The following is a 27,979-nucleotide window of genomic DNA, read 5'->3' as shown; positions in this document are numbered from 1 at the left end:
CCACCTGCACTAGTCTTGAGGGCTAAATGATTTCTCACACAGTCTGCTTCTGTGAGCACTGATAAAACTTGGTGACAATCAAGTCACTTCTTCACTTCTGCACTGTTACAGTGATGAGTGTGGTGGCAGTCCTCATTCAACACCCTGTTCCCCCATGGAAAAGACATGCAGTGTTTGTCATTTCCACTGCACCCAGGGAACTGCACAGCACTGTGCACAACTGCTGTTCGGGTCTGCACTTCACCAGGTACGTTTCCATGAGTGACTAATGCTGACAGTCACACATTGACTCTTTCCTCGTAAGAATTGGACACAACTCTTTGAGACTAAAGATTAACTTCCTCAGAGTTTAAAGCTGTTAATTTGTCAAATTTGAAAACTGAGGTTAAGTTTAGCCATAGTTGTTAATTAACTTATACAATAGCTATCAATATTTTACTTCCCTGGGATTTTCCATTTCAAAGACACTGAAAGGAGCAGAAAAAGTACATTGCTAAAATCACATGGAAAAGATTGAGGGGATTTGTTTGTTTGTTTTACCAAGTCATATGCCTCTTGACTTTTCAACAAATTTCTCCTGATTTTTTTTTGTAGTTCAAATTTTGATGTATTTTTAAATATGTACATACAGATTTTACATGAACTTCTGTAGATCAAAACTACTGAAAAAAGAACAAATTCATTTGGTACAATAAGAGAAATAATTATTTGCACTAGTTCAGTGATATTTCGAGAATGCAGATCATGAATGAAATTCTTCATGGCAATGACTTGTTTCTCCACAGTAGTTAGGAAAAACAAAGATACTATAAAAGAGGAACTACTTAGAAATCTAACACCTCACAAAGTAGTCAGTTAAAAACATACTTTGCATATGTGCCTGAGGATTTTAATTTATTCAAGCAGACTGATGCCTGACTGATTAATCAGTGGCAAACAAATGCTTAAACAGTGCTGTGTATTGGACCAAAATGGGAGCAGAGAGTCTGGGCAGAAAGTTATCCATGCATGCAGAATTATTACAAAGATAAGAGGTGGGAGAATGTCTGTCTGTCTTTTTAGATTATATAGATATACTCCATCTGTAAACTGAAAAGTTGCAGTGATTTTTAAGACAGAATTTAAAAATACAATTAATTTGAAGCAACGCTATCTTCCTACTAACACCTGGTGTAGTCTTGCGTGTCCACCTGGCTTATTTAAAAAATGTGCTGGCTTTGGGAAAAGATTTATAGATGTGTAGCAATTGGTTGCTAATGTGCAGTACACTGTGCATGTACAATTGGTACGCACATGGGCCTTCAGCTGCATGCATTTGGCACACATCCACGTTGCTGTGCACATATATATCAACTGCACGATGCTCTCCCTGTGAGCTCTGAGCTGGGATGTTTATCACACTGCTTCTTCTCCTGGCCTCCTCCCCTCTCTGCTGGAAAAAATCATTTGTCTTGCTTCTTGCCAGCAAGACAAATTGGGGAAAATCAGCCATCCTGGTTAGAATTCAGCAGCCCTGATCAGGGAATCCGGTCATGTCATCTGAGTTTCTTCCTGCTGGGTGCCGTGTCCCTTTGCTGTACTTTGACACTGGCCCCATGCAATTCTGAGAGGCAGAACTGATTTGTGATGTTTTACAGCAGGGAGAAGTGGTGATGCTGTGTATCACACTCAGTTTCATTTGCTGTCTGGCAGCAGGGAAAGAGTGCTTGGCTTTTCTTCTCTCTACCCAAGTTCTTCCGTGTTTCCTCAAAAGTACAAAAAGTTCATGTGTTCGCTATTGAAGCCATGCACATGAATTTATCATGAAACTGGCTGCATTCACATTCTTTTAAGATTTTTTTTAAGTCACAAATGCTACAGAAACCTGATAGTATTTATACATCTTTCTGTTGTCTCCTTTTGATGTGCATATATACAGCATGTTAATTTAAGCTGTCATTAGAAATGAATGCATCACTTTTTTGTTTTCATAGGCTTAGATTGAACATCTAAGCCAATAATGTATCCAGTAGTTTTGTACCCAGACTGGGTTGCCTAGTGAGAGCAAAGAGGTGACTGGGAATCAGCTTGGTGAATGACTTTTAAAGATGGGCTATCAAGTCCTTTAACAGTGGCTTCTAAAAGCAGTTGAAATTACTGAAACAGCAAGTTCTCTGTTACCTGAAATAATGAGTATCTAATTGGTTATTGGTTTTCAAAAATTCAGCCCCACAGTAAGTCAGATTTTCTCATTCGTGTGAAGCTCTTTGGGTTTGCAGTCTCAAGACACACTTCTTGCTGCCAAAGGGCACTGAAAGTAATTCAGAAGTGATCTTCAAGGTACTAACCATTAATCAGAGTGGCTACACGGGGAATACTGCAACATAATTAAATAAAGTAATCCTGTTTTGCTTCCTAGATTGCAGACACTGTTCAAATATCTGCAATACATTTCAATTTCTGAATTATTTTTCCTCCACATTTGTTTATTTGTCTTGGTAAACATTTGATTAATAGTGCAGAGTGCATTAAAATATTTCCACGTGTGTGTACACGTATACACACTGGGTCATGTCTACAAAACATGAATATGTTCCTTTTCAACATGCTTCCTACCAAGTCCTTTATTGTGCCTCTGCTTATTCTAGCTGCTACCATAATAAACCTCTGACAGGAAAAAAGTATTTCATCCTACATATGACAATTCTTTTCATGCAAAGCAACGCCTCAGATGTGGGGTGTTTTTGTGTAGAACAAGGCATTTGCTCTGCTGGGCTTGAGCAAGGATACAGGAGTGGGGCTGGGATGGGGATGGGGGCACATGGCACTATGCCCGAGGGCTGTGAATTCAAGGGCAAGTAAGGGGCAATGCCTGAGCCCTTTTTTTTTGAGTCCAGGTATTCTATATTCATCACACATTTATTTTGGTGAGGTGAAAAGGGTGCCCAGGTTTCCTTTATCCTCAAGGACCCTCAGTGGGGCCAGACAGTTTCCCATGGAAGACAGGTGGCAGCTTCCTTCGAGATCTAGTGGCAGCCAAGCTTCAGATTGCCTGCTGTGAGTAACAGTTGCCAGCTGCTCTGGTGTGACATCCCACAGACACCTCGTGTGTCTGACACTATGCCTGTGAGAAAAAAAAGATTGGCCTGGAGCACTCTGTAAAATCTTGTATTTTTCTAAAAAGGAAGAAGGAAAATTAAATACTTGTTGCAGTTTTTGTTGTTGTTGTTGTTGTTGTTTTTTTTTTTTTTACTACAAAGAACAGTAGTAAATAACTAACAGAAGACAGTTGTTTCTAGTGCCTGTTTTTAGCTAAAATAACGGGGGTTAATTATTAAACCTTTTACTTGGTCGCTCACTTGTGCTCCTGATGCTTTAATCCTGGGTCACACAAAGTTTAAGAGTGCTTTACAGGGGAGACTCACTTATTTTTGCCTCAATCTTTCCATGCTGACGGGATGTTACGGGCTTTGCTGCTTTTAGTTTCTGTAGTTGCCATTGCTCATGCTGAGCTCTGCAAGCCAGGTAAGATTTGGAGCTGATTTCTATCTTTCTTTAGGTAAAGTAGCTATCAGTTTAGACTACAAAGCTGCCAGCTTCTAAGATTTTTATTTTAACTGATTGCCTTCAGTTTGAAGATTGAAATGCTGTGCATTCACTTCTTTTATGAGTTTGCAAATTAAGTATGGAAGTTGGTCTCACTTCAAGAGGTCATTGTAAACCTCATTGAGACTCTATTAGACTTTTTTTCATGCAAGTAACTTCTGTTCTCCTAAGCATGTTATTTCTTAAGACACATTTAGAAACTCACATTTGTGAAATAATCAGGGAAGTAAATAATTTAAAATCCTATTTTGAGTGACTAACAATATATGTTTGCTTTTTTCTCTTTTGTCAGATGCACAGAATGCTTTCAAAGTACGGATTAGTATCAAAACAGCTTTGGGAGATAATGCAGTAAGTAACATATCTTCACATATTCTTCCTAACTCAATATCTGCCAAAATAGAAGTAATATATACTATAAAATTTGTGAATGCAACACAAACAATTTATTCTGCAGTGTTAATTGTAATGGTTTGCTCAAGTCATGATCCAGGCATCCATTTCTTCAGATTTGACTAGCCCACTCCTTAAAATGTCATCCTTTAGGAGAAATATAAATCTTGCTTGTTCATAAAGATAATTTTCTGGTCAAAGATTGTTTTTCCCCCCTGGAAAAGCAGTAGGGATGTTACACTTTATGCATGAGAAGTGCTGCATAAATGTAAGTCTGTGTTTTGGGAAAAGCACTTCTGCTCAGGAGTGCTAATTGTAAAGTCAAGCATGTATAGGAAGAGAAGCAGGAAAAGATTTTTAGGTCTTTATGAAAAGGGACTTTATATCAGTCTCTCAGACAAGCATTAACTGTAGAGATCATTCAAGCATGTCTCATCAATTCCCTGCTAACGGAGGGCTTCAGATAGTGGCCTTCTCTGCCTGTGGTGCACAGGCTTGTCTCATGAAATGCTTTGGCTTAATTCAGATCTTTTGGCTTAATGTAGAAATACTGGTGTGAGCAATGAGAGAAACATAAGAGATTGGGACATAGATGACTGAATGGTCCTTCCTAATCTAAGGCACTATTTAATATGTCAGAGCCCAGTACTTTGTTAGTAGTTTTGAATACTTTGAGCAAATCTACAGCATGTTAGCAGGGCTCAGCAGAAAATTGGGTATAAAACATCCTGGACAGTCATGTCCACTATAAGTCTGGTGTCTGCTCATGTTATGAGCCCTGGGAAACAAAAAGCAGTAGGTTACATGTTTTAGAAGACTGGTTATACAAGAAACTCCCTATGAATGGATAATTTTAGCTGTTCTAAAATTATCCTGAAAGATCAGGTAATTTAAACTAACATTACCAGGGATTGAAATTTCACAGGTAATTTTATAAACAAGACAAAGTAAAAAATATTCTAGAGACCTGCTAAAGTAAATGTTTCAAAATTCATAGTGAAGTCAATTCTCTTGGGTGGGAGACTTTAATTAAACAGCAGTGCAAGCCTAGGGGGTTTTTTAATTATTAAAAATAGAGTAATATTGTTGCTGAAAAGATGTCAAAATAATTATTAAAGCTCCTCTTGATGGTAAGTGCTAATATTTTGATTTAATATTGGTTCAACATAGTAGCAAAGAACAAAAATTGCAGTTCCTGGTAATGCCCTTTTTTAGTGCCATTTCCTTTCCCAGCTGTAGTAAAATAAGGGGAGGTTGTTTGATCATTTATAATTTTTTTTTTATTTTTCACTCAAAAAGGGTATGAGACAAATCATTATCCTTGAAGGCTCTTTGTATTGCTGGGAAAAAAGCCATAACTGAGGAGTCTGTTGTTTTTTTTTTGTAGTTGTTTATGTCATATAACAAAGTGTGTGAAAGCTCAAAGAATGGGACAGTCAAGAACAGCATTTTAGAAGAACAGCTTGCTGAAAGTGGTATGATGTCATAGAAAATCATCCACAAATAATAAACAATTTATTAAGTACACAGGTGGTAGTAGTAGTAGTTCCTTTTCATAGCCATTGTAGTTTTCTCTGTGAATGACAGAAATTGAAAACTGAAAATGCTATGAAACTGAAATTCATTTTTGTTAAAGAATTTGGGGCACTTTACTTCTTTGTGTTACTTGTTTATTTTAGCAAAGAAAAGTGTAATACTGTCATTGTGTCACAGTGGGACACAGTCAGCTTGGTTCATTTCCAGGTCACTTCAAGCTCCATGATAACAGAAAGCCCTGATGCTGTGGGAATTTTTCTCTAGGAGTGGCAGGATAACTCCAGGGGCATAGGAAATAGCTTGGTGCAGCTTTTCACATGTAGTGTAGTGCATGCCATCCCCTGTGATGAAAACAGGACACCATTTTTTGTTTGTTCACCAGGTAAGCTGTACTCTGAGGCAGGGAGTTCTATTTGGTGTATTTATTTAGTTCTTATCACAATGCAGCTGGAAAGACCAGCTCTGATGCAGTAGGTATTCAGCTGTTATCATTTGATTTGCAAATAATGGGTGTACTTGACAGAGGTGTTGTTTGCTGATCTGTGGGAGAAAACACGGTGCCTGTAGGCCTGAGTGGAAGTAATTTATGAGCCTCTCTGAGGATGGTTTTGACTTTACGAGTGGCTTCTGGAATAGCTGTTAGTCACTAGTTGCTTTCTTTTCATGGAGCCAGCAGAGGGGTAGAGAGTTCATTCAAAAGGGATAGAGGCACCTAGAGAGTGAGAAGAAGTGATGGGCATTGACAAGTCTGTGTAACTTGGTGTCATCACTCATTTTCACCAAAAGAGTCAAAGCTTTGGCACCTCAGGGGCTGCAGCCAGCTGAAGTGGACAGTGCACTTCCCTTCTGGCCCATGCATTCAGGCTGCTTCCAGGGTAGAGGATGAAGAGGAGGAAGGCTGACCTTGTGTTTTGCCACCAGATGGAATCCAGAAGTGTGTTTGTGTGTCTGTAGCCACTCTGCAGTCTGAATGGCTGTATAGTTAAGCCATTCCCTCATAGGAGGGAAGAGATCTTGGATGATCCCTCGTCCTCTCCTGCTTAAAGCTGGGTCAACACTGAAAACAGGCCAGGTTGCTCAGAGGAATCTTGTAATATTATATTTTTATATCTTAAATTTTGTCTTTTACAGCACTATTACAGCATTTCACCCCATGAGCATCCTACACTCATCATCTTTCACACATTATCTCATCATCTCTTCATTCTGCAAGAGGCATTTAAGACTGCCTTTCACAGTTAGCTGTGTCCAATTCTGTTCCTCCTTAATGTATAAAGGATGGCAAGTGCAACTGAGCCAATGTCTTTGTGTTGGTTCCTTTGTAGCACAATGAAGATCGTAAACTTAACAGTTCTGATACCATCATGTAGTGTTTCATTCATAACAGTTATGTTTACAGCATGTGGTTCCAAATGATATTTAAATATGGTTGCAGATGATATTTAATGTTTCCTCTATAGCAGCAGAAAGTGTGCATCAACACTGCACAGGGACATCTCAGTCATCCACACTCCTGGAGTTGTGCTCCAGGCCTTTGCATTTGGAGGATAAAGCTGAAGCTGGTAAAGCCCCACAGTAGAACTAATCAGGTCTAGTGGAAGGTGTTCCTGCCCATGGCAGGGGGGTTGGAACTAGATGATTTTCAGAGTCCCTTCCAATCCAAATCATTCAAGGTTTCGAATTTGAAAGCTGCTGATTAGAAACCGTTTTCTGGAAAGTCATTCCCACTTGTCCTGAGTTCATACAGTTAGCTTAAAGCTATTCTTGCCTTACTTTTCCTCTTCATTATGTTGCCTCGCCCTTGTATATTCCTGTATGCAATCATGTTCAGAGGTTCTTGTTTACCTGGAGCCCACGGCCATCTCCATCTCCTCTACTTCCTGTTTAGTTTCCATTTTCTCAGGGCTTCTCGCCCTTCTGCAATATCTTCTCCTGACTCAGGCAGACCCTGATTTCTTCTGAGCTTTCTCTGCCAGACTCCTCCCCCTCTTTCTCATAGTTTTCTGTTTATTCTGTCTCTTTTCTTACTCTTAGAGTGCCTAGCCTTTCAACTGGGCCTGTAATTCCTCACTACAAATTATCTTCCCTGATTTGAGATACCCTTTTTGTTACTCTGATTTAAAGAAATGCGAGGCTACTGCATTATTTATGAGAACTGTGATAAATTGTGCAAGTATATATGCATTGCACTGAACATAAACATACTGAGTATATGCACTTGGTAGTGCTGCATTGTATTTGTGTCCACGTGAGAATGAAATGGAGTGTGCTTCATCATTATCCATTTTCAAGACAACTGATTGAATTATCTCTGCAGCTGGTTTAATTCACTGGCTAACAAATTACATTTTTTTCTGTCCTTTTGGACCTGTTCTCAAAGACTGCAGATGGCATGTAGGGATTCAGTCAATAGTGCCACACACAGAAAGAACAGATCTTCTCTTTTAGTAATGCAAATTGTGCTTCATGGTTTAAATACAGATATCTTTAAAATTATAATAAATAGTTCTATGGCTCCGATCTGTATTAATTCCTTTACTACATGAACTCTTTTTCTTTCAGTACTAGTTGCTTTCATTACTCTCACATTTTCATCAGTGCAGTGGGTTCAAAACACAGACTTTTATAACTTTTTTCCAAAGAGTTTCTCTCTGGAGTTTTTTTTTCAGTTGAAGTTCACAGGTTGGGAAGCATTATCACAATAAGCTCACAAGCCCCTTCATTTACGAGGTAAGAGTGGTGAGTCAGAGCCCGGGTTCTCAGCAGTGCAGCTGCACTTCAATGCTGCTCAACTTGTCCGCTGCCTCAGCTTTGTTGTCTCTGTCCTGTCCCATCTCAGAGGGCCCATTTCACTCAACATTCATCATGGCTGGATGGTGTGTTCAGTGTGTTTGATGTTGCACCACCATGGAGGGACCTTTTGAAGATAGGTGTATATGCACTGACTGGTGTCGCAGTCCTTTTAATATTTGTGCCATGCCTACTTTAGTGTATCCGACAAGTGATGGATGAGGCTGTCAAAGGAGTGGTTTTGGTTCAAACAGAAGGGGGAGATGTGGAAACCCAGGGCACAGGGAATATTTCTCTGTCCATTCTGAGAAAGTCAGCAGCACTGACTTTGACCTTCATTCATGGAGAAAGCTTCCAAGACTTCAAGATAGACTAGAGTCCACAAAAGTGTGAAATAGATTATTATAGAGTAGTATAGTATGTCAATTGGGTGAGAAATTTAGGTTTTGGGATTTTTAGCATGTTGCAGATGGGAACAAGATGGAGGGCATTGGGCGTTGTCCCAAGCTCCTTTTTCTTCCTTCTCCTTCCTTCCTTCTTCTTCCTTTTCCTTCCTTTTCCTTCCTTCTCCTTCCTTCTCCTTCCTTCTTCTTCCTTCTTCTTCATGGGTTTGGGTGATGTCTTGTGAGTGGACAGAAAAGTCCGCATTGTGGGCTTTGAGGGATCAGTTATTGGGTTAAAAGGGAAAATAATCTAGGTGCCATTTCTTAATTTGGTAGTTTAGTCTTAAAAGACCTTCTAACAAGAGATTGTTAGCCATTTTGCAGTGCTTTTCCTGCGTGCAAAGTCTAGTGCAGACAGCGTGCTGAAGTTTTGATAGGATAACAATAAACAACAAGCTGAAGACCAAAAAAGTCCTGTGCTTCTCCTTTTCCTGACACAGAACTGCTCCAGGAGGGTTTCCCCCCAACAGGGGAGCCCCCGGGGGGGGGGGGGGGGGGTCAAGAATAGGGAGGAGCCCAGCGTGATGCCCAGGAACTGATAGGGATGATAAACAAGATCACTTTCTGCCCTTTAAAGGACTGCATCCTTCCCTGTTCAGTTTCCCAGGATGCCAGTACAACATGAGGGCTGCAGATACCTGAAAGTTTCTCTTTTTTTTCGTGGAGAGTTTGCATCTCCATGCACCCAAAATCAGAATTTAAAAACCAGAATTAAGATTTGGAATTTTTAATGCTATCTATTGATTTTTGATGTTTTTTGAATGTGTTATAAAGGATCATGAAAGAGTAGGTCCAAGTTGACAACAGAGTTAAGTGCCCACACCACTGGGTTTCTGATTTGGACGATTACAGAGTAGATTTTTTTAATGCTGAAGTTAAAAATTTTTTAATGCTAAAGTTAAAGATTAGATTTGTGTTCTGACTGACTGAGGAAAGCTGTTTCTAACCTCCCTTAATATAATTTGAAGAAACTAATAATCTTTGTAATCTGCTGAAAGGGGAAGAAATTAAATCAGTATGCCTCAGTCATGGCTCCTGTAAAAAGAATGTAATAGATGCAGTTCTTACAGGTCAGTAGAATTGCATATGTGAGTGAAAGCCCAGAGGAACCCAGTGAAACTGTCTCAGAAAACTTAAATTATGAAAGCATGTTTTTTCATCAAGACAACAGAGAACAGTTTTTGGAACCTACATTCTTCTTTTTACTGAAGTAGTAAGGATGCGATTTTCTTTCTTTTATCTCATGTGCAGTATAATAATTTTTAATACAGTTAAGTCTTCTTGTAATCAGGACAGTGTGCAGCAATAAGACTGCAATCTCAGTTTATTTCCTGGTCTCCTAATGTCCAACTTCCGGAGACCACCTTAAACATTAGGGTTTTTTAATTATTATTTTTGGCCAGAGCCAAATAGTCTTAGAGGGTGGATTTAAACCTTCTACTTTAACTGTGTTTCTCCAGCAAAAGAGGCAAGGCTATGAGTGCAGCTGTGTGGGGAGAATTCTAGTAATATGCCTAGTCTTTAGTATCATAAACTTTACATCTCCAGTTTGGTCAGCTTTCAGAAATATTCAGTTAATTTTTGGAAACATTCCTTGCAGTTTATGTTATTTATATTATAGATTATATTGCATTTTTTTTTCATTAGAAAAAGTCCTTTGTTCACACTAAATAATGGAAATTTATTTTATTAGCACAACCAGAGAATTTATTCATCTTTTTGATCAATACACCATTTCAAGTTCAGCAACTCTTTTTCCTCTGTGTACCGCCAGCACTGGTGCTGAAACTAATTAGTTTTCATCTTCCCTTACAGTATGCCTGGGATGCTAATGAAGAGTACCTCTTCAGAGCAATGGTGGCTTTTGCAATGAGAAGATATTCCAGCAAGAGCACAACTCAGTAAGCATCTGCTTGGATTTGCCCTATACATATTAACAATGCTGCATGTAGTGACCTGTCTTCTGCTGTACCGAGCTGTAGAAATCATTATTTAGAGATTCTAAAAGCAGGCTGTTCCAGTGTACTTCTGACACCCAGATACATATTGAAAATTTCACTGTTTCCATCTTTAACAATGTTCACTCTTTGAAGCAGTGTCCCTGTGGATGTGAAGTGACACAGCTGTGGATCTCAGTGGGATGGTGCCAGTTCACTTCCAGCAGAATGCTGCAGGAAGATTTGACACCTTCTGGAGACCACAGTGGGAGGAGGTGAAGGAACACACTGGGGAAGGAACACACCGCGGTCAGGAAAGGCAGCATAGATCTTTGAGTGAGCAGCTCTGGTGCATCTTCCCTGGAGCTCAGCTTCAGCAGTGTGCTGAGATGAGCTGACTCAGACACCTGGGAGGTGGTTAGCTATGCCAGCACTGTGCTCTGCGTTCCTATTCCTGGTATCACAGCATTTGAGTTACCTACCATGACAAAGTTTCAGATGTTGTAGTGCAGATAGAAATCAGCCTTAATTGGTTTTGGGATTAAATCTACCCTGAGGTATTGAATGTTCTTTGCCTGCTACTGATCCTTGCTACTCTATGAAACAAGATACCAGATTAGACAGAGCACTTAGCAAGCTGTATTTTCACGATGTTCTTATCTTTCTTAAAAGAAAAACCTTGTAAGTGCATTTCCATAGGTCTATTATTTTTTTTAATCCGAAATGAAAGATTGACAGTTCTGGTAGTCTAACAAGGATAAGATTTTCAATTTACTTAAAAATAAAACTGCTTCAGGCTGTCATTGCATCAGGTGAAGCATATTTCACATTTGAAAAGATATTAGTTAACTTCAGTCACATGATGATTACTGGGGCTGCTGCCTTTTTCTTAAATAAAAGGGGATTTCCCCCTCCATGTGACAGGAGTGTTTAAGTCCTGCTGTTTAATTTTTATTCCTCAGAGGTGGTCTCCTTTGAGCAAAAGAGCTGTTATATCAAGCCTAACAAAACCAGCCAAGTGTGCTACTCAACCCAATTAAAATGGCACTTTAAAAAATGAGTTCAAGATAAAAGTTAATTACAGGTGATTATGTAGGACTTTTCTCAGGTTTTCAAGCCAGCAGAGTTTACATTCAGCATATTATCCATAAAGATTTACTTTTGTATACTTATTTTAGTTCTGGGTCCTTTTTTTTAAATTATTCTCCTCCTTCAAAGCCATGCTGCTTTCACACAGAGGATTTCAAAAATCCTCTGTCAGAAGAGAATGATCTTTTTCCTCTTCAAGCACTGTGGTTTTCTGCAGATTAAAATAAGGTTGCTGCAGGAATGGGAAAAAATCAAGCCAATATGGAAGGAGTAGAAGTTTTAATGGCAGTTATCTGTACCCATGCTGGGCAGTCATAGAATTTATACTCATTAATTCAGTTTCCTATCCAGAGAGTTTTTCTTTGGACAAATATGATGCCAGTGTTACTCCAGTTTGGAGGTGGTGTTGCACACATCAATAATTCTCTGCTACTAATTTGGTCAGAGAAGTCAGTATAATATTTGGAATCAGCCAGCTGTGGGGATCTTTACCTCTTTTTAAGATGGTACTAGACTTTCTCATGGGGTATAACTTGGGTACACCCCTCATAGGGTGTATATTGGAGGTATAACTGATAACTCATGTAGGATTTAGAGACACCTTTGGGTTCATTATAGACAGCACGTCACCTGAAGGAGAGCTGTAGAGCTCTGAGATCTGGCACAACTTCCTAGGCAACAGGCTGAAGAGTCTCCCATGCATCGGTCTCTCTCAAATCCCAAGGGACCTCAGAGTCCCTGTTCAGTGATGGCGAGGCTAGATGAACCTCCCAATACACCTCAAATAATCTGCCTGTTACATGGGAGCAGGAAGGCTGTGAAAGCCTCCATCCCTTAGGTGTCCTGGGAATAACACACTCCCCAGCCCTGTGGCTGGCACTGGAAGGGAGGAGTGCAGTCCTGCTGCCTCCCCTCTGCAGCGGGCATGGAGGTGTGGGAGCAGCCATGGAGGGAACAGAAGCATGCTGTGCACGTGAACGTGAAGAGGGAGGCACAAGTACGAGCTTGTAGCAAATAAATTAGATTGCACTGCTGGCAAATAAATTGCATTTCACTACATGAGCTGTTGCAGGAAAATGTCAACAGATTTTCTTCAGGAGATGTAAAAGACCAATGACCAATTATACTGTCATGTAAGGACAAACAAATTGCCTGTGACTGGATTCTGGTAGCATCTAAACTTAAGGAAATTTTACATCTGGTTAATTGAAGTTTTTTGTCAAAATAAAACCTATGAAAAAGATCACTTTTATTTTATGTAACTAAATACTGGTTCTGCCAGGATATAAATTATGTACGTGGCCATAGCTTAGATGTGACAAACCTCTGCTTTAAAATCCCATTAATTTCTAACACACCCACAGCCGTGAAGTAACTCACAGCCACAACTAACTTCCACGTGAGACACAAATGGCATTAGCTTCAGCAAGCTGTATCAAGCCCCAAAATAATTTGTCTGGTGGATCAGGATAACCATTGTTGCAGTCTGCCCCATCATTTTTGGTATTTGAAGTCACCTCTTGTTAGGTTTCTGAACGTGGATAAAAGCCAGGCTGTGATGACAAGCATTTCAATGTGCTGCTGCAAACAGCAGTTGATTCTGTTGTTGTCCTTGTGTAACCACAGAATGACCCAGCACAAAATGGGGAGAATTGCACATTACATCTCAAGCTCTCTAAAGTTAATTTCCAAACTGAAATTTAATAAATCATGGAGCAGTGTTTAATGTTTGAGAGGCTTGTCAAATTTTCAAGTTTGCACAAAACAGAAGAAAGGTACAATCAATCACATTACTCAGTAACTATTACAAGAGTTACAAATAAATATTTATATTTCAGTGGAGAATTAATACCCCATTATTTCCTGCTTTATATATGACCTTTCAATTGATTCTCAATTCATATGGTCATGAACTACATAAGCCAACCTTTGCTCTCTCAGTGTTAAAAAATTATTGTTGTAGCCTGTGTTAGTAACCCTGGTTTCTCTAATCTGTGACTCATCTGAAATAATATGCATCTCTTTTGGGCCTGAGACTAGTTAATCTTTAGAGCAGAAAGAATGTGAACACATTTGTTTTCATTCAAATAACAGAATCTATTTTTGGTACATCTTTCCTCCATTTATAGATTCAAAAAAAGCTGAAATTTTCCTTGCAAAGTGACCAGAAAAAAAATTCATCAACATTATCCATCTTCCTAAGACAGGCTTTTTTGATACTAAAAATACTGTGACCATTTAGAACAACAAAATAAGAGCCTGGAGTAAAGCTGTTAAATCAAAGTGATCCCGTGGCTGCTGGGAAGAAAATAATGTTCCTTTGCAGAAGCAGCTGCAGAGCCCTGTGTTGGAAGAGGTGTGATACTTTTGGGAGAGCTGGAGAGAGGCACCTGGGACTTGGGGACTGTGGTTCTTCCATGAGCTAACAGCCATTGTGGGCACTCAGCTGCCTTTGACTCTCTGACAGCTCTTTCTTACCCCTAAGCAATCATTTAAATCTCCATAAGGAGCAATGATGGTGTTTCAGGCCAAGGAATGGCCAGGGTTTCCTGCACTCTACTCACTGGTGTATTAAAGGAAATGCAATTTTGGACTTTTGCCATGGTGCCATAAGGCCGAACAAGGATTTTGTCATTTTGATGATAAGTCATAATAATGTGACGATAATACCATGTCAAAAGTCTATCAGCTGCTAAGGAAAGGAAAAAATGTCCACATATATATTTACAAATACCCTTCATTAGTGCCTGGAGAAGCCAGGTTTCTCAGATCTATACAGTGTGATGGCATAGTTGCAATGGTTCTCTGTTGTGAATCACACCTGCAAGCAAAGGGCATGGGAGGAAAAAAAGTGCACCACTGCACAGCAGTTGCCACGTTGGTGCTTATTGAACCAGTCTGTTTTGGTGTTTCCTCATCCCCTTTGAACTTCTCATGAGTGGGATTATTCTCTTTGGGGCCTGAAGGGTCTATGGCATTTGTATTCCACGGATGAAAAAGTGATGGCAGTGAAACCAGAGTTTGGATGCTTGTAATTGAGAAGGATTTTAGAAACAACAGGGAAAACAAAAGAAGCCAAATTTAGATATCCTAGTGCAATCCTTGCTGCCCCGTGTTTCAGTGCTTTGTTCTACAGAGAGATGCTACCCCTGTGGTGACTGAATGCCTTGTCTCATGCTAAAAACTTCGGCACTTTAGGGAGGACCCTAGCTTGAAGAGTCTTTGAATCAGGGTAGGACAGTCTGGGTGTTCTGCCAGTCCTTGTCTGCCTTATCGTTCTCTTTGGGGATCATTCTCACCCCATTTCAAGAACATCTGTAGGGCAACACCAACTCAGGTTTTCCACCTGGCCCGGTTTTTGATTCCACCACAGAAGCTACAGCTTTAGGGACTTTGGCAACATGAAGTTTTGGGTCCTACTGTTATAAACATTGAGATAGAAAACTTCCTCTGCATTTACAATTTTAGATATTCTGTTAAGTCAGCAAGAGTTTGTCAGCCACCAGCTAAAAGTAGGCATTTTTGCCCTCTCCTGTAAATTTTGTGCTTTCTTTTTTTTTTGCAAAGAATAAATCTGCTTTCATCTTCTGACTGTTGCCAGCAACTGATGTGAACATCTTTTCAAATTCCAAAGGGTGGCTTTCCTCTTTTATCCATAAAAATTCTCTGTAAAATGGATACTGTTCTAGAGAGGTAAAAGTGGTCATTTTGGCTCTGCAAAATCACTGCTTTCCATTTTATTGCATACCTCTCTGGAACGGGTGCTCACAGCCCAAAAAGCTGACTGCATCCTGAGCTGCATCCAAACCAGTGTGGCCAGCAGGGCAAGAGAGGAGATTCTGCCCCTCTGTTCTGCTCCCCTCTGCTGAGACCCCACCTGCAGTGCTGCATCCAGCTCTGGGGTCCCTAGCACAGGAAGGATATGGAACTGTTGGAGCAAGCTCCAAAGAGCCAAAATTAAATCAGCTCAGTTGGTTGGAGCATGGTGCTAATAACGCCAAGGTTGTGACTTTGATTCCTGTGTAGATCACTCCCATAAGAGTTGAACTTAATGATCCTGGTGGGTCCCTTCCAGCTCAGAATATTCTGTGATTCTGAGATTAGAGGACAGACCACCTCTCTTTCCAGGAAAAGATGAGACAATTTGGTTTGCTTAGCCTGAAAAAGATAGACTTCTGTCATGACCTTACAGCATCTTCCAGTACCTGAAGGGAGTCTCCGAGAAGGATGGAAAGAGGCTTTTGACCAGGGCACGTGACAGGACAAATGGGAATGTCTACAAAGTGAAAGAGTAGGTTTAGATTAGATATTGGTAATAAATTCTTCACTGGTGGTGACTCACTGGCACAGGTTGCCCAGAGAAGCTGTGGATGCCCCATCCATGGCAGCATTCAAAGCCAGGCTGCATGGAGCTCTGAGCAGCCTGGTCTAGTGGAAGGTTCACTGCCCATGGCATGAGGGTTGGAATAAATCTCTAAGGTCCTTTTCAGCCAAAGCTCTTCTATGATTAATGAGATGATAGATAGATAGATAGATAGATAGATAGATAGATAGATAGATAGATAGATAGATAGGCCTCTGTAAAATGATCTATTGCACTATCTGGGGCACCCAAAACATCACTCAAAAGAAATTTTCATCGAGAAGTAAAACATTTATACAAAATATCCATAATAAGGCACTGTGATCTGCCTTACAAGCAGATCCCTGTCTGGATGGGAATGCCCAGGTGTGGATATTCTCTCTCCCTCCTGTCCCTTTCACCCCCAATCCGCCTAATCCCCCCAGTCCCCCCAATCCCCCAAATGCCCCCAGTCCCCTCAAATCCCCCAGTCTCCCAAATCCCCCAGTCCCCCAAATCCCCCAAATCCCCCCAAATCCCCCAAATCCCCCCAATCCCCCCAATCCCCCCAGTCCCCCCGTCCCGCTCTGGGCTCCCGGGCCGGGGCGGTGCTGCCCGCGTCCGGCAGGTGGCGCTGCCCAGCAGAGCTGGCCCGGTTTGTCACTCACTTTTTTTGCTTTAAATCTCCCGATTGTGTCATTCCAGAAAGGTTTTCTGGTGTTTCCACCATTTACCAGTAGAAATCTGAAGAAAAAAACGCGCGTTTAAAAGGCATTTTGCACACTATTTACGTAGTATGCCATGAGAAGCTGCCTGCCTGTGCCCCCCTCCACATTTAACTTCACATAAAACTGAACAATCTTCCTTTGAAATAGAAAATATAAATATTTGATACAGCATAAGCTAAAAGGAAGAGGCCAGTGTCAGTAGAATGACTAAATTTAGCTAGTTCCGTCCACTCTGTGCCTGGGTCTGTGAACAAAGATGTCAAAAACTATAACATCAATTGCACTGATCTTCCCTCCAACAAATATATCTTGCAGAACTGCACTCACTTAACAATCACGTGGGCATTTCTCAATGACTGGTTCCTGTGGTATTTGCTATCAAAACTAGAATTTTTAGTTCACTAATGCCCTTGCTCCATTATATGGCCTTTGTCATAGCAATGGATTGTTATTCTAATATGTATTTTTCCATTTGATTACGCTAAATACATGTCCAAGACCATGAAAGTCTGTAATAGATTTAGAAATTTGCTTGAAGACTCATTTGGTCTTCATAAGCTCGATATCTTTAAAATCATATGGTAAATGGAAAATGCTGTGAGTGGTATTTCTTTCTTGAGTGTTAACTGTTAGATTTTTTTAAAATAAGAAAGAAAATAAGAAGGAAAAAAAAATAAAATAAGAAATTTTTCCCTCTTAGTTGAGAGCAATATTTTAAGAAAATCTAAAATATTTCAATAATTCCTTCCATCCTTCTTTAATGATGATTTTTGTTTTAACTGTCTGCAGAATTTCCAATGTGCTGCTCTGCAATGTGACAGACCGGGTGTCCTTTTGGTTTGTGGTCACAGATTCTTCCAAAAATGTGACAACTGTTCCTGGAAGTGAGGTGGAGGCAGCCATCAGGTACAGTGTTTACTGAGGTTGTTTTCGCTCTCTGGGCCTTGTTTGAATGAGCACTCTGCCTCTTTAAGGATGAACTAATCCAAGTTGCTAAAACACTGAGGGCTCAGTACTCTTTAATGAATGTGAGATTAGAGGATGTTTAACAGTCCCACAGAATGCAAAGAATCAGAGCCTTGGGATTATAACACTGGAAAGAGTCTCTGTAGATGCTGGAGACTCAGAAGAAATCTAGTTCCTTTCCAGAGCCCTACCCGCCATGTGCTGTCCAGTGTGTGGCACACTGCTCTCATCCAGCTCTCATCACACTTCCCAGTGAGCCAGCCCTCTTCCTCAGGTGAGGGAAGGGCACACTTTTTAAAATATAATTTAGCTTTCACTGCATTCTACATGCAATCTACAGCTGGGTAAATGACCATAGGCTCCCTTTCACTGCTTCTCACCAACAGTTCATCTGACTTAATTTAGAAGTCAGCTTTCACATGAGGAGAGCTCGTGTGAACTCCTCATGAGCAGAGCTGGCTGTGTCCCAGAGTGGCTTAAGCAATTTTATGCTCACATTCTTTTCATACCAGCTGGTTCTAGAATGCCAGTCAATATCCCAGTTGAGCATGGCTTGTACAAAGTACAGTGCACTACAAATCACTTTGCCTTCTACTATCACATTCTAGAGCAAGTAAAAGGAAGTATTTGGAGCTGACAAGGAAAAAAGAAAAAATGGGATAATCTGACTTCAATGGTCAAAAAAAACCTGCACCAGGGGTTCATAGGGATGAGTCCCTCGAGCAGCATAATGCACATATATTTCTCAAGCATGGAGTGGAAAATGGTTCTCTTTGTTTTCAGGCATTCTGTGCTCTGTCTTGAAAATTCTTGTTATCGCTATGGAAGTGTAATGCCTAATTCCTGATGAATGAGTATGCGTTCTTTTGGAAAGATTAATTTAAGCTTATGAGCAGATTAAACTATTTCCTACAGAGACACCAAACAATAGCTTCATAGCATTAGTGGAGGAAGCAGATTATTTATTCACTGAAACTCTCTGTAAGAGTGCTGGAATGCAGGGGTTTTGCATTTCTGTTATTCTTTGATACATTCAGTAGCATAAGCTGATTTATTTAAGTCTTTTATGTGCCCCCTTTGGCACAGAAATTGGATGCTGTTATTGTTTGTTTTTTAACTGTTGTTTGTCACCTGATAAAGAATATGCTATTTATGAAAAGTTTTAATTCCTACCTAATTTAAAAACAAGAAATAAAATGGTCTATAAAACTACAATGCTTTTTGTTCAATTGCTTATGATTGCAGGTTTATCTACAAAAACATTACTATAATTCTTCATGATAGGATAGCACATAACACTAGTCATGGACTAGAATTTTGTTGTATGAGATTCCTACAAAGTAAGAATAAAGAAGAAGGTAAACCATGTCAGAGCTCTGTATGATGCTCAATATTTTGCATAAATATACACAAGATATAGTTATGCATATAGAAACATGAAATGCATTTGTAGTTGCCTGCATGTGTTTCAACAGATAATTGTGAAACTCAAGCCATTAGATGGGGGTAAACAATGCTTATTTCAGCTGTTCACAATGCTCCTTTCATATCAGTAAGGAAATATTTTCTAAATGGCAGACAGCTTACGGAATTATGAATCTTAAAACATGCCATGGCTTTCAGTCCTGTCCAGGAATGCTGACTTTCCATTAAGGCTAAGAACTTCCTGTTTAAGGGACAGCCAAACATTATGATTTCCAAGAAGAGAAATTTGTTAAATCTTACCTGTATTTCCCATGCATCTTTTCTTAGGAAATACTTGCTTTGTGGTAAATAAATTGAATTGTATACAAGAAAGAGCTGCATTAGTTCATACAACTGCTATCAAAAACAATGTCTCAAGACCAATATATGTAATCCGTTTGCTTAAAAATTTTTAACATTTTGAAAAAGCTGATGAAAGATACTTCTGAAGCCTCTTAAGCCTGCTTAGATTTAAATCCAGAAATATCTTACAGGCAGTATAACGCTTACAGGCAGTGAAAAGGGGTGAAGATATCCACTAAAGGATAGCAGTTGTACTACTTCTGTAAATAAGCATATTTTTCAGACTTCCAGTTTCTCATATGAAAATGGAAGAAATGTGGAAAGTACAAATCCCTTTAGCTGCATTGTAGCAGCCAGAGGCCCTGCAAGGCCTCCCTGGCGGTCACTTGCCTAAGATAAGAAATGCCAAGTCATGATGACTGGACCAAGGTAGCCCCTCTTCCACCTTCGGACCCTCACTATATCTCTGTAAGACCATAGGTCATATTCACCTCGACCCTTGCTATAGGACCATTTCCAAAAACCTACATACCCTATATAAACCCCCATTTCTGCCCAGTTCAGCAGAAGAGTTGTCACTGAAACCCTTCACAGGAGTTGCCAATAAAGACACTGCTGTAGAACCTCATACAGCCTTCTCCTCTCTCTCCCTGCATCTGCTGAGGCACTTAGCAGGCAAAGAGCTGAAATCACTGAAGAGCTGAATTCGCCAAAAAGCTGATCTCAGTTAAGAGCTGAGCTGCATGCTAAGACTGCCTGGGAGCCTGCCTGAGGGACCTGGACAGGTTGTGCTTATCAGCCCAGCGCTGTCCGGGACACCTACAGCAGCCGGGGTCGGATGGACCCTGGGAATCCCAGGCCATAATACTGCATCCTGCAGGGAAGAAGGACATATTGGCAATAGGTGTGGATTCTTCCAGACCAAATTGTATCCTGATCCTCATGGATCAAATAAAATCTACAGCAGCAGGGGCAGATGTACCAACCGATAACATGCAGGATAGTTCGGTTTGAGAGACTAGAGGGAAACTCTAAGTAAATCCTGCAAGTATTGAAGGGTAGATCTGCCACCCCTGTGCTCATCTTGAATGCTGCATGAGCAAGGCAACAGAGCCAACCTTACAGCTTACACCCTGCTATGTCTTCAGAACATGGTTCAAACCAGAAGTAAATAATAATATCATATTTCAGGTGTCATCTGTATTTCCCAGTTTTTCAGATAAATGTGTACGAAAGTCTGGTGTTCGAAATGGTCTAAGTGTGTGGGTGTCTACGGATTACTGAGGTCTCTGTTATAGGCAAGGTCTGTGCAATCCTGCCAACATCACAGAAGCACACAATGATAAAATCATAGAATCACAGAGTCATTTAGGTCGGAAAAGACTTCCAGTGTCATCAAGTTCAACCTTTGACCAAACCGCCACTGTGTCAAGCAGACCATGGCACTAAGTTGTGTCTTGAACACCTCCAGGGATGGTGACTCCACCACTCCCTGGGCAGCCTTTTCCAATGCTTAATCACCCTTACAGTGAAGAAAAATCTTCTGTTGTCCAGCCTGAACCTCCCCTGGTGCAGTTTGAGGCTATGTCCTCTTGTCCTGTTGCCTGAGAGAAGAGGCTGATCCCCACTAGAGGTAGACAACATGCTTTTCTTCATCATGCTGGATGACATTCAGCTCTGCCTTACTTGCAGCACATTTGTGAAAAATCCTTTTCTACTATCTTTTAAATAGTAAAATACCTTTATAAAGACTTGTGATGTTTTTCTGGTTTTTTGTGTTTTTTTTTTTTTCCTGAAGGATGAACCGGAACAGAATCAACAATGCCTTCCTACTGAGTGACAAGACACTGCAGTTCCTGAAGATAACATCAACCTTGTCACCTCCTGTTGAACCCTCTACACCTGTCTGGATTATTGTATTTGGTGTTGTTCTTTGTCTCATTGTGGCTGGGATTGTTTTCCTCATTGTTTCAGGGATTCAGAAACACAAGAAGTAAGCAGCCTAGCCTTTCTTCTGTTTTAATGGAATACTGATTAGTTAGGTCAACTGAGCTGGTTTTGTGTTTCAGAGCAGCCTCAGACAGATTAATGCTGTGTATCCTTCCCTAGCTAGGTAAAGATAACCCATCTCTCCTTTTCTGAGGAAAAGAGTTTAAATTTTGAACTGTAAGGTACAGATGCATTAGTAATTTTGTGATGTAACGAGGAAATAGAGAGTGTAGGAATATGATCCTGGAGGCCACCTAACTAGAGATGAGCTTTTAAAAGACAATTGATGTCATTCTTGTGAAGATTTATTGTGCCATGGGTGAGTCTCCTCTCCCAGACCACCCACATAGCTACCAAGGAAGGCTGGCAGTGACTGTGTCCCTTCCAGGGCACTAGTGTCAAAAGCTGGTAGGGCTAAAAAGACTGTGCTGCTGCAGCTTGAGAAGGCTCAGCAGAGCACAGTAATGATTAATGTATGGCTGAAGAGGGCCTGCTCGCTGGAGCTTACCATTCATTACTTCATTATCTCAAAATACCCAGCCCTTCACAGGTTCATGGGCAGATCTCCCCATGAGCTTAGGAGTTTTTCTGGAGGAAGGGTAGGAGAGATACTCTCTTTTCCTCTCTGTTTCTGCCCTGGTGGCACTCATGAAAAAGAGAAGGGTATTTATGCTTCCCTAGTGTGAGCATGTGGGAGCAACACAGAGAGCAGGTGGAGTTTTGGTCCTGACATCCCTGCTGGCTCTGAGTTGAGCATAAGAAATAGAAATTTCTCAGCTGAGTTGAGATTCTGCCATAGAAGTTCAGCTTCTTCCATGCTTTTGGCTGACACAGAGTTTAAATTTACACAAAAATTACAACTTCAGCAATAGATTCATACAGGAACAGTAGAAGAACTGGAAAAGGGTAAATTCCTGCTGATAACCAGGTAATATCAAAATTATTAACGGTGTAATGGATTATATCCCCAAATATATCAGAACAAGGAATTAATATATGAAAAGGGGTATGTTGCAGAGACTTATTCTTTCTGCCTTTTTATTACCTTGAAGAATGTTAAAAGACCTCAGAAGAACAACACTTGTGAAGGTTAAGTGCTTCTCCTAGAGAACCTTTAGTAGTGTAGTCAGAATCCCTTCAGTTATATTTTGCAATCAGAGGGGTTACATGAATTTCCAAAACCCCCTTCTGTTTTCTAAAAAGCCCCACAAAATTCAGCAAACAATAGATGAAAGATGCTGTTGGGGAAAGAGTCTGAGAAGGCATTTTGAATCCTTGGATAGTTAAAGCCCTATCACAACCATGTTTTATGGACTGAATTATTTCATGCCTTAAGCATAGGCAACCTCTTCTGTAAAACTGAATGATGTTGCTACCTGAAGCCCCTACCTGATGTCTGTGGTATCATGGCTCTGTGTTTTTTTATAGTGCCTAACTTTAAGGGGGTCTTTGAATATTTCACATTAGTGTAATATAAATAAACTAGGATAAATACCTGGGATTTTTCTAGATAAAATAATTACTCGTGCTTCTTATCATGCTGAAGGACAGGATTTCCCCCTCTATTTTCAAAATAACTCAGTAGAGCTTGGGCAGTTCCCCTCAATATTGTGCAAACAGCATGCTCTCATCATCACACTGCCATTAATATGGCTTGTTGCTGCCTGCCTGTGCTCACTTGGCACCCTCTCTGTCTCATGCTCTTGTCCTTTTAGTTGCTGTGTTTTTTTCACTTCTCCCTCTGTTTCCCTACTCTGTCATCCCATATAACCTTTCCTCAGGGCAGGTTCATCTGTGGCTGAACTGTAACCCTCCTTTCACATCAATAACATCTGCAGGCAGGGACAGGGAAGTAAGAGAGAGGGTAAACCAAACATATATTTCTTCTATCTACTGTTGCAAGGAACAGAGAGGTAGAAGGGATGGTCTAGGTTATTTGGCTCCTTGGGAAAAAAAAAAAAAAAGGCCAGAAATCAGAGAAAAGGATTTCAAAAGTACTGATCTTTGTCAGACAGTAAAGTAAGTGACCAGGTTTTCAAAGACTTCAGCATGTTCAATAATTAGTTTCCTTAGAAATCTGTCCAGGGGTTACATAATGGGAGTCCTATTGCCTAGCAGGCTGTGTTGGGAATCTGGCCCCTAGGATCATGTTGGCTTCTCATAAATCTGGCATTTTGTCTTTAAAGGCCTTTGAAATACTATTTAAGTATCTCAGTTCAGATAAGACCAAAAGCACGTGCTCCATGCTGTCCATGCACAGGGTGTTAGGGAAGGGGAGCTGGCTTTCAGAGGAGTTTCAGATTTGAGTTAGACTCATGCATCATTTATTGAACTGAGAGATTTGCTGAACTCAGTGCCTACAGTGAGCTAGGTCAGACACACTGTCTCCCAGCCTTGTGTTTGTTCTCCTTTCCTTGCAGTAATAGGACACCTCCCCCTACAGCAATAGATTTGCCACTTCCCAGGGCAGAATCATCCTCTGCAGTCTATCCTGAACTAGCCCTATCCCCCAAAATCCAATCTGCAGCAGGGGCCATAAAAAAATGCCTTGGGAAGAGATAAAACAGAGTAAGCACACAGTCTTTCCCTGTATTAGTTCTCCCAGTAATTAATTTGCAGCTTAATTTGTGAGCCTTCCTGAACTGCATTTGGTCTTCTTGTATTGGGTAACTTGCAATGTTTTCCCTTAACTTTCTCTTCCCTTAACTTCCCTTACCTTAAGGGGTTGAGTCACCCCTTGACTTGATGGAAATTTTTTAGCTTCTCTGAATTCCTCCAGTAATGAGTTTCACACATCTTCTACTCCTCTCATTTCCTTTGAACCTCCTTCTTAGTAACTTTTATGTTCTGTCCTCACAGTTTTGTATTAAAGAGCAGCCCGAGGTCAGAGGTTTCAGCTACTACACCCCAAGTTTATTTTAAAAAGCCTGTAGTGAAGAATCTCCCAAAGGCCTATAAAATTTTATTATTGTTAATATCTCTGTCATTAGCAGTTACTCTGAGTCAGATTTTTACAGTTGTCCTGAGTCAGATTGTTACAGTGCACGCTGTGAGATAGGAAGAAGCAGTACACCTGACCTTTGAGTTTCTTGTCCTCTGAAACCGCTGATGCTGCAGGCCATAAAGTACAGCAGGATTTTCAACTATGAACTAATTGTTCTAATGGTCAGAATAAATCTGGAATCAAAGGAACATCATGACCTGTTGACTGATATTTGTTTATTACATTTTCAAATTATTGTATTTTAGATAATATTTTCTAGGGTTTTTTTTTATGTAAATAATTTTATTCAATCACTATTATAATATGTTTTTGGGACAGCTGGAGTCTAGAAAAGTGAAAACTATGCAGTTGTTTGATCTAGAAAACAAAAGTATAAAATACTTGGTAGGAAGATGGCTGCTAATGAAGTTTGAAGAAAAAAAGTAGATTTGCAGCATTGAGATTACCTAAGAAAGTAATCATGAATGTTCTGAAGAAGGTAATCATGGATGTGAGGGCAACCAAATCTCCACATTTGGAGGCTGTAGTTAGTCTAAGACTGATCTGTTTCTAAAAAATATGTTTTATTTTGTACAGATCATGGGGTGTGATCTATGACATACATTGCAGGGTCAGATTACATTCTTAGTGTAGACCTTCCTGATGTAAAAAAACCCAAACAGATTTAGAGATTTTTTTCAAATTTTGTTTTGCCCAGCTTTTCTTTTGCACCTTCTAGTCATATTGCAGAATAAGAAAGTGAAATAATATTTAAAATATACTTACAACATGTCTACTTCAGGTTTTCTGGTCTCCAACTCTGAGCTTAAACTGCCAAACTAGGGCTTCCTGTGGGTCCCACAGCTATTGTATTTAGATACACCCATCTGGTGTGTTTACTACAGCAAAGAAGTAAACTAGATTGTGTCTTTAGGAGCATAACCTATGAGAAACTTCTAACTAAATATGCAGTTTTCTTTCAGTGGAATCACGGTGGAGTGCTGCAGGTCAACAGAATAAGATGATCTTTTCTTTCTTGTTTTTAGAAAGAATAAAGAGTCAACAGAGAGAGAAAATTTAGAAGAGAAAGTCGAAGTGACACTAGAAAATGGGATTCCTTGTGAAGCACTGGATTTAAAAGCAGGCCACATTAATGGAGTCTTTGCAGCAGAAGATGAACGGTTCACGTCCCTATGAAATGCTGCCACTGCTCTCTGGTGGTTTTCTGAAAGACTCCTGTGCCTGACTTTTATCTTCACTACTCCTAAATGTCAAACATGAAGACAAGAAAAATGTCCTTTCATGTAATTTCCCTTGAGAGAACCTTTTACTTGGGTGAACCTCCATTACAGTTCTTTTTCATGAGCAATTCAAATAAGAAGGCCTCAGATAATGTCCATAAAAGATTTCCAGAAGATGTGTGGCAGAACAGAGTTGTAACCTGCCTTCTGCCAGGCATCTCATTTTTAATAATTATTTAAATATGTCTATTGTTTGTTTTTTCCTGACATAAATGTGAAAATGCATTATTCCTGAATGTCACTGGGGAGATTATCTATCATTGTCAATTCTTGATGGATTTGTTTTTCAAGCCATATGCAAAAGTTTCTCTATAAAATTATTTCTGTTTGCTCCTATTAGTATGCCTTTAGACGGAACAGTCATCAGTGCAAGAAAGTTTTCATTTATTGAGAAACAAAAAAGCTTTCACAGCCTCTGTAAGACCACGTCAAAATACCTGGTTCATCTAGCTCTGGGGCTAGCAAGTATCTAGTACTAGAAGTATTTTTCACGTAACTGTCAAGGTTACAGATTATGTGAGCTGGAAATTAAATTTTCAAAACTCTGAAATTTGTTGAAATTAAAAGTTCCAACAAAAGGCAGATTTTTCATGGGTGCAGTCAGTGTTTTGCGACCCAGCTCTCATTTAATCATAGAGTCACAGGCCAGCCTGGGTTGGAAGGGATCTTAAGACCATCTAGTTCCAATCCCCCTGTCATGGGCAGGGACACCTTCCACTTGGCCAAGTTACCCAGAGCCTCATCCAGTCCAGCCTTGAACACTTTCAGGGGTGGGCATCCACAGCTTCTCTGGCACTTTGTTCCAATGCCTCAACAACCTCACCGTAAAGGATTTTTTCCAAATATCTAATCTAAACCTGCCCTCTTTCAGTTTGAAGCCATTCCCCTTTTTCATGTCACTACATCCCCTTGTGAATAGTCTTTCACAGCTCTCTGGAAATGTCTTGCTTACAGTTTTTAATAATAATAATAAAACTAGAGTAGATTTCCAACATATCCAGCCTGGGGTCAGATGAACCCAACTTTTGAAAGGATTCAAGGTGTGAAATACCAGCTGCTGGGTTTGGTGCACCTGACCTGTTTCTGGCTGTCTTCAGAAACACTGGTCAACAGAAAAGATGAGTTTTGTCTGGGTAACTGTAAAAAGACAAAAGAAACTTGTTGAAGCAAAATCGGGTATCTGCAGTCACTAAGCATCTGCCCACACCACTGGAGGCAGGATTTGAGCATTAGCCATCCCGTTTCCAGTGTCCCGTTTAGAGGCAATATCAGTAAACCTCTTTGCTTATTAGGATTATTTTATCAGACTCCTCACCAACAGAACAAGCTTCAACAGAGTAAAAGTTGCTTGTAAAGGACCGTCCAGTGTCCTGAAGGTACAAAGGTTTCTTGTTTCCTAGGGTGGAAATCTTTCAGCCTTTTGGCTGTATTGAGCACCTTTGACTTGTCTCAGTACTGGCTCTTAGGACCAGTGTCAGCAGAAAGGGAGGCATGGGAAGGAGAAGGGAAAGCAGCAGGGTGAAAGGGGAAAGCTGAGCAAGGGAAGCCCAAGGCTAGGGGAGGCAGGAGAGAGGAAGGCAAAATACAAAACAAAACCATGGAACCCACTAATAATTTGCATAATGTGGTCTCATTTGTCACAGTTGTCTTTGATGTTCTGCTGGTGTGTCCCTCTGGACAAGAACTGCATCATCTCTGTGTCCCAGTGTGTGCTGCTCCATTCTGAAAAGGATTAATAAAATTGGTTATTAGTGATAATAGCTCAGTGCTTCAAAATTACTATCCACAACATATGGATGTGTTTCACACAGGAATGTTGAAGATGCAGCTTGCCAGTGTTGGAGGGGAAATATAGAGTACAGTGTTATTATTACTGTCTCAGTTGTTGTTCCAAGGTCTCTCATGCAGGAAAAATTTTATTTAGGTAATTCAGATCCCATCATTTCAAAACAGTCACACTTTCCCATTCTTTGCATGACAGATAGCTATACCTCAGTGTGACCACAATGGATTGCTGTGACTGCAGCACCACTGCAAGAACCTGTGAAAGATTTTGGTGAGAACAGCTTAGTAGTGCAAGAGCAACCTCAAACTACAGATTAAGAATCGCTGTTTTCCTGTATGGTACTA

The 27,979-nt window shown here is 40.3% G+C and overlaps 1 protein-coding gene across 2 annotated transcripts; it reads left to right on the top strand.

Moving 5' to 3' along the window:
* Positions 1-150: 150 nt before the first annotated feature.
* Positions 151-27,609, top strand: CLTRN (collectrin, amino acid transport regulator). Of its 2 annotated transcripts, none has more exons than XM_041718275.2 (6): positions 151-247; positions 3,878-3,936; positions 10,563-10,648; positions 17,633-17,749; positions 21,375-21,569; positions 25,595-27,609. In XM_041718275.2, the coding sequence occupies exons 1-6, from the start codon at positions 166-168 to the stop codon at positions 25,743-25,745; spliced, it is 690 nt and encodes a 229-aa protein (XP_041574209.2). In that variant the 5' UTR covers positions 151-165; the 3' UTR covers positions 25,746-27,609. The 2 variants fall into 2 exon arrangements, with proteins under 2 accessions (XP_041574209.2, XP_072790288.1); XM_072934187.1 differs by lacking the exon at positions 151-247 and adding an exon at positions 3,359-3,504.
* Positions 27,610-27,979: the final 370 nt, after the last annotated feature.

Source organism: Taeniopygia guttata, chromosome 1 (assembly GCF_048771995.1).
Source record: "Taeniopygia guttata chromosome 1, bTaeGut7.mat, whole genome shotgun sequence".
NCBI classification, from domain to species: Eukaryota; Metazoa; Chordata; class Aves; order Passeriformes; family Estrildidae; genus Taeniopygia; species Taeniopygia guttata.
The sequence above is the reverse complement of the archived record's forward strand: the minus strand, read 5'-3'. Positions and strand labels throughout refer to the sequence as shown.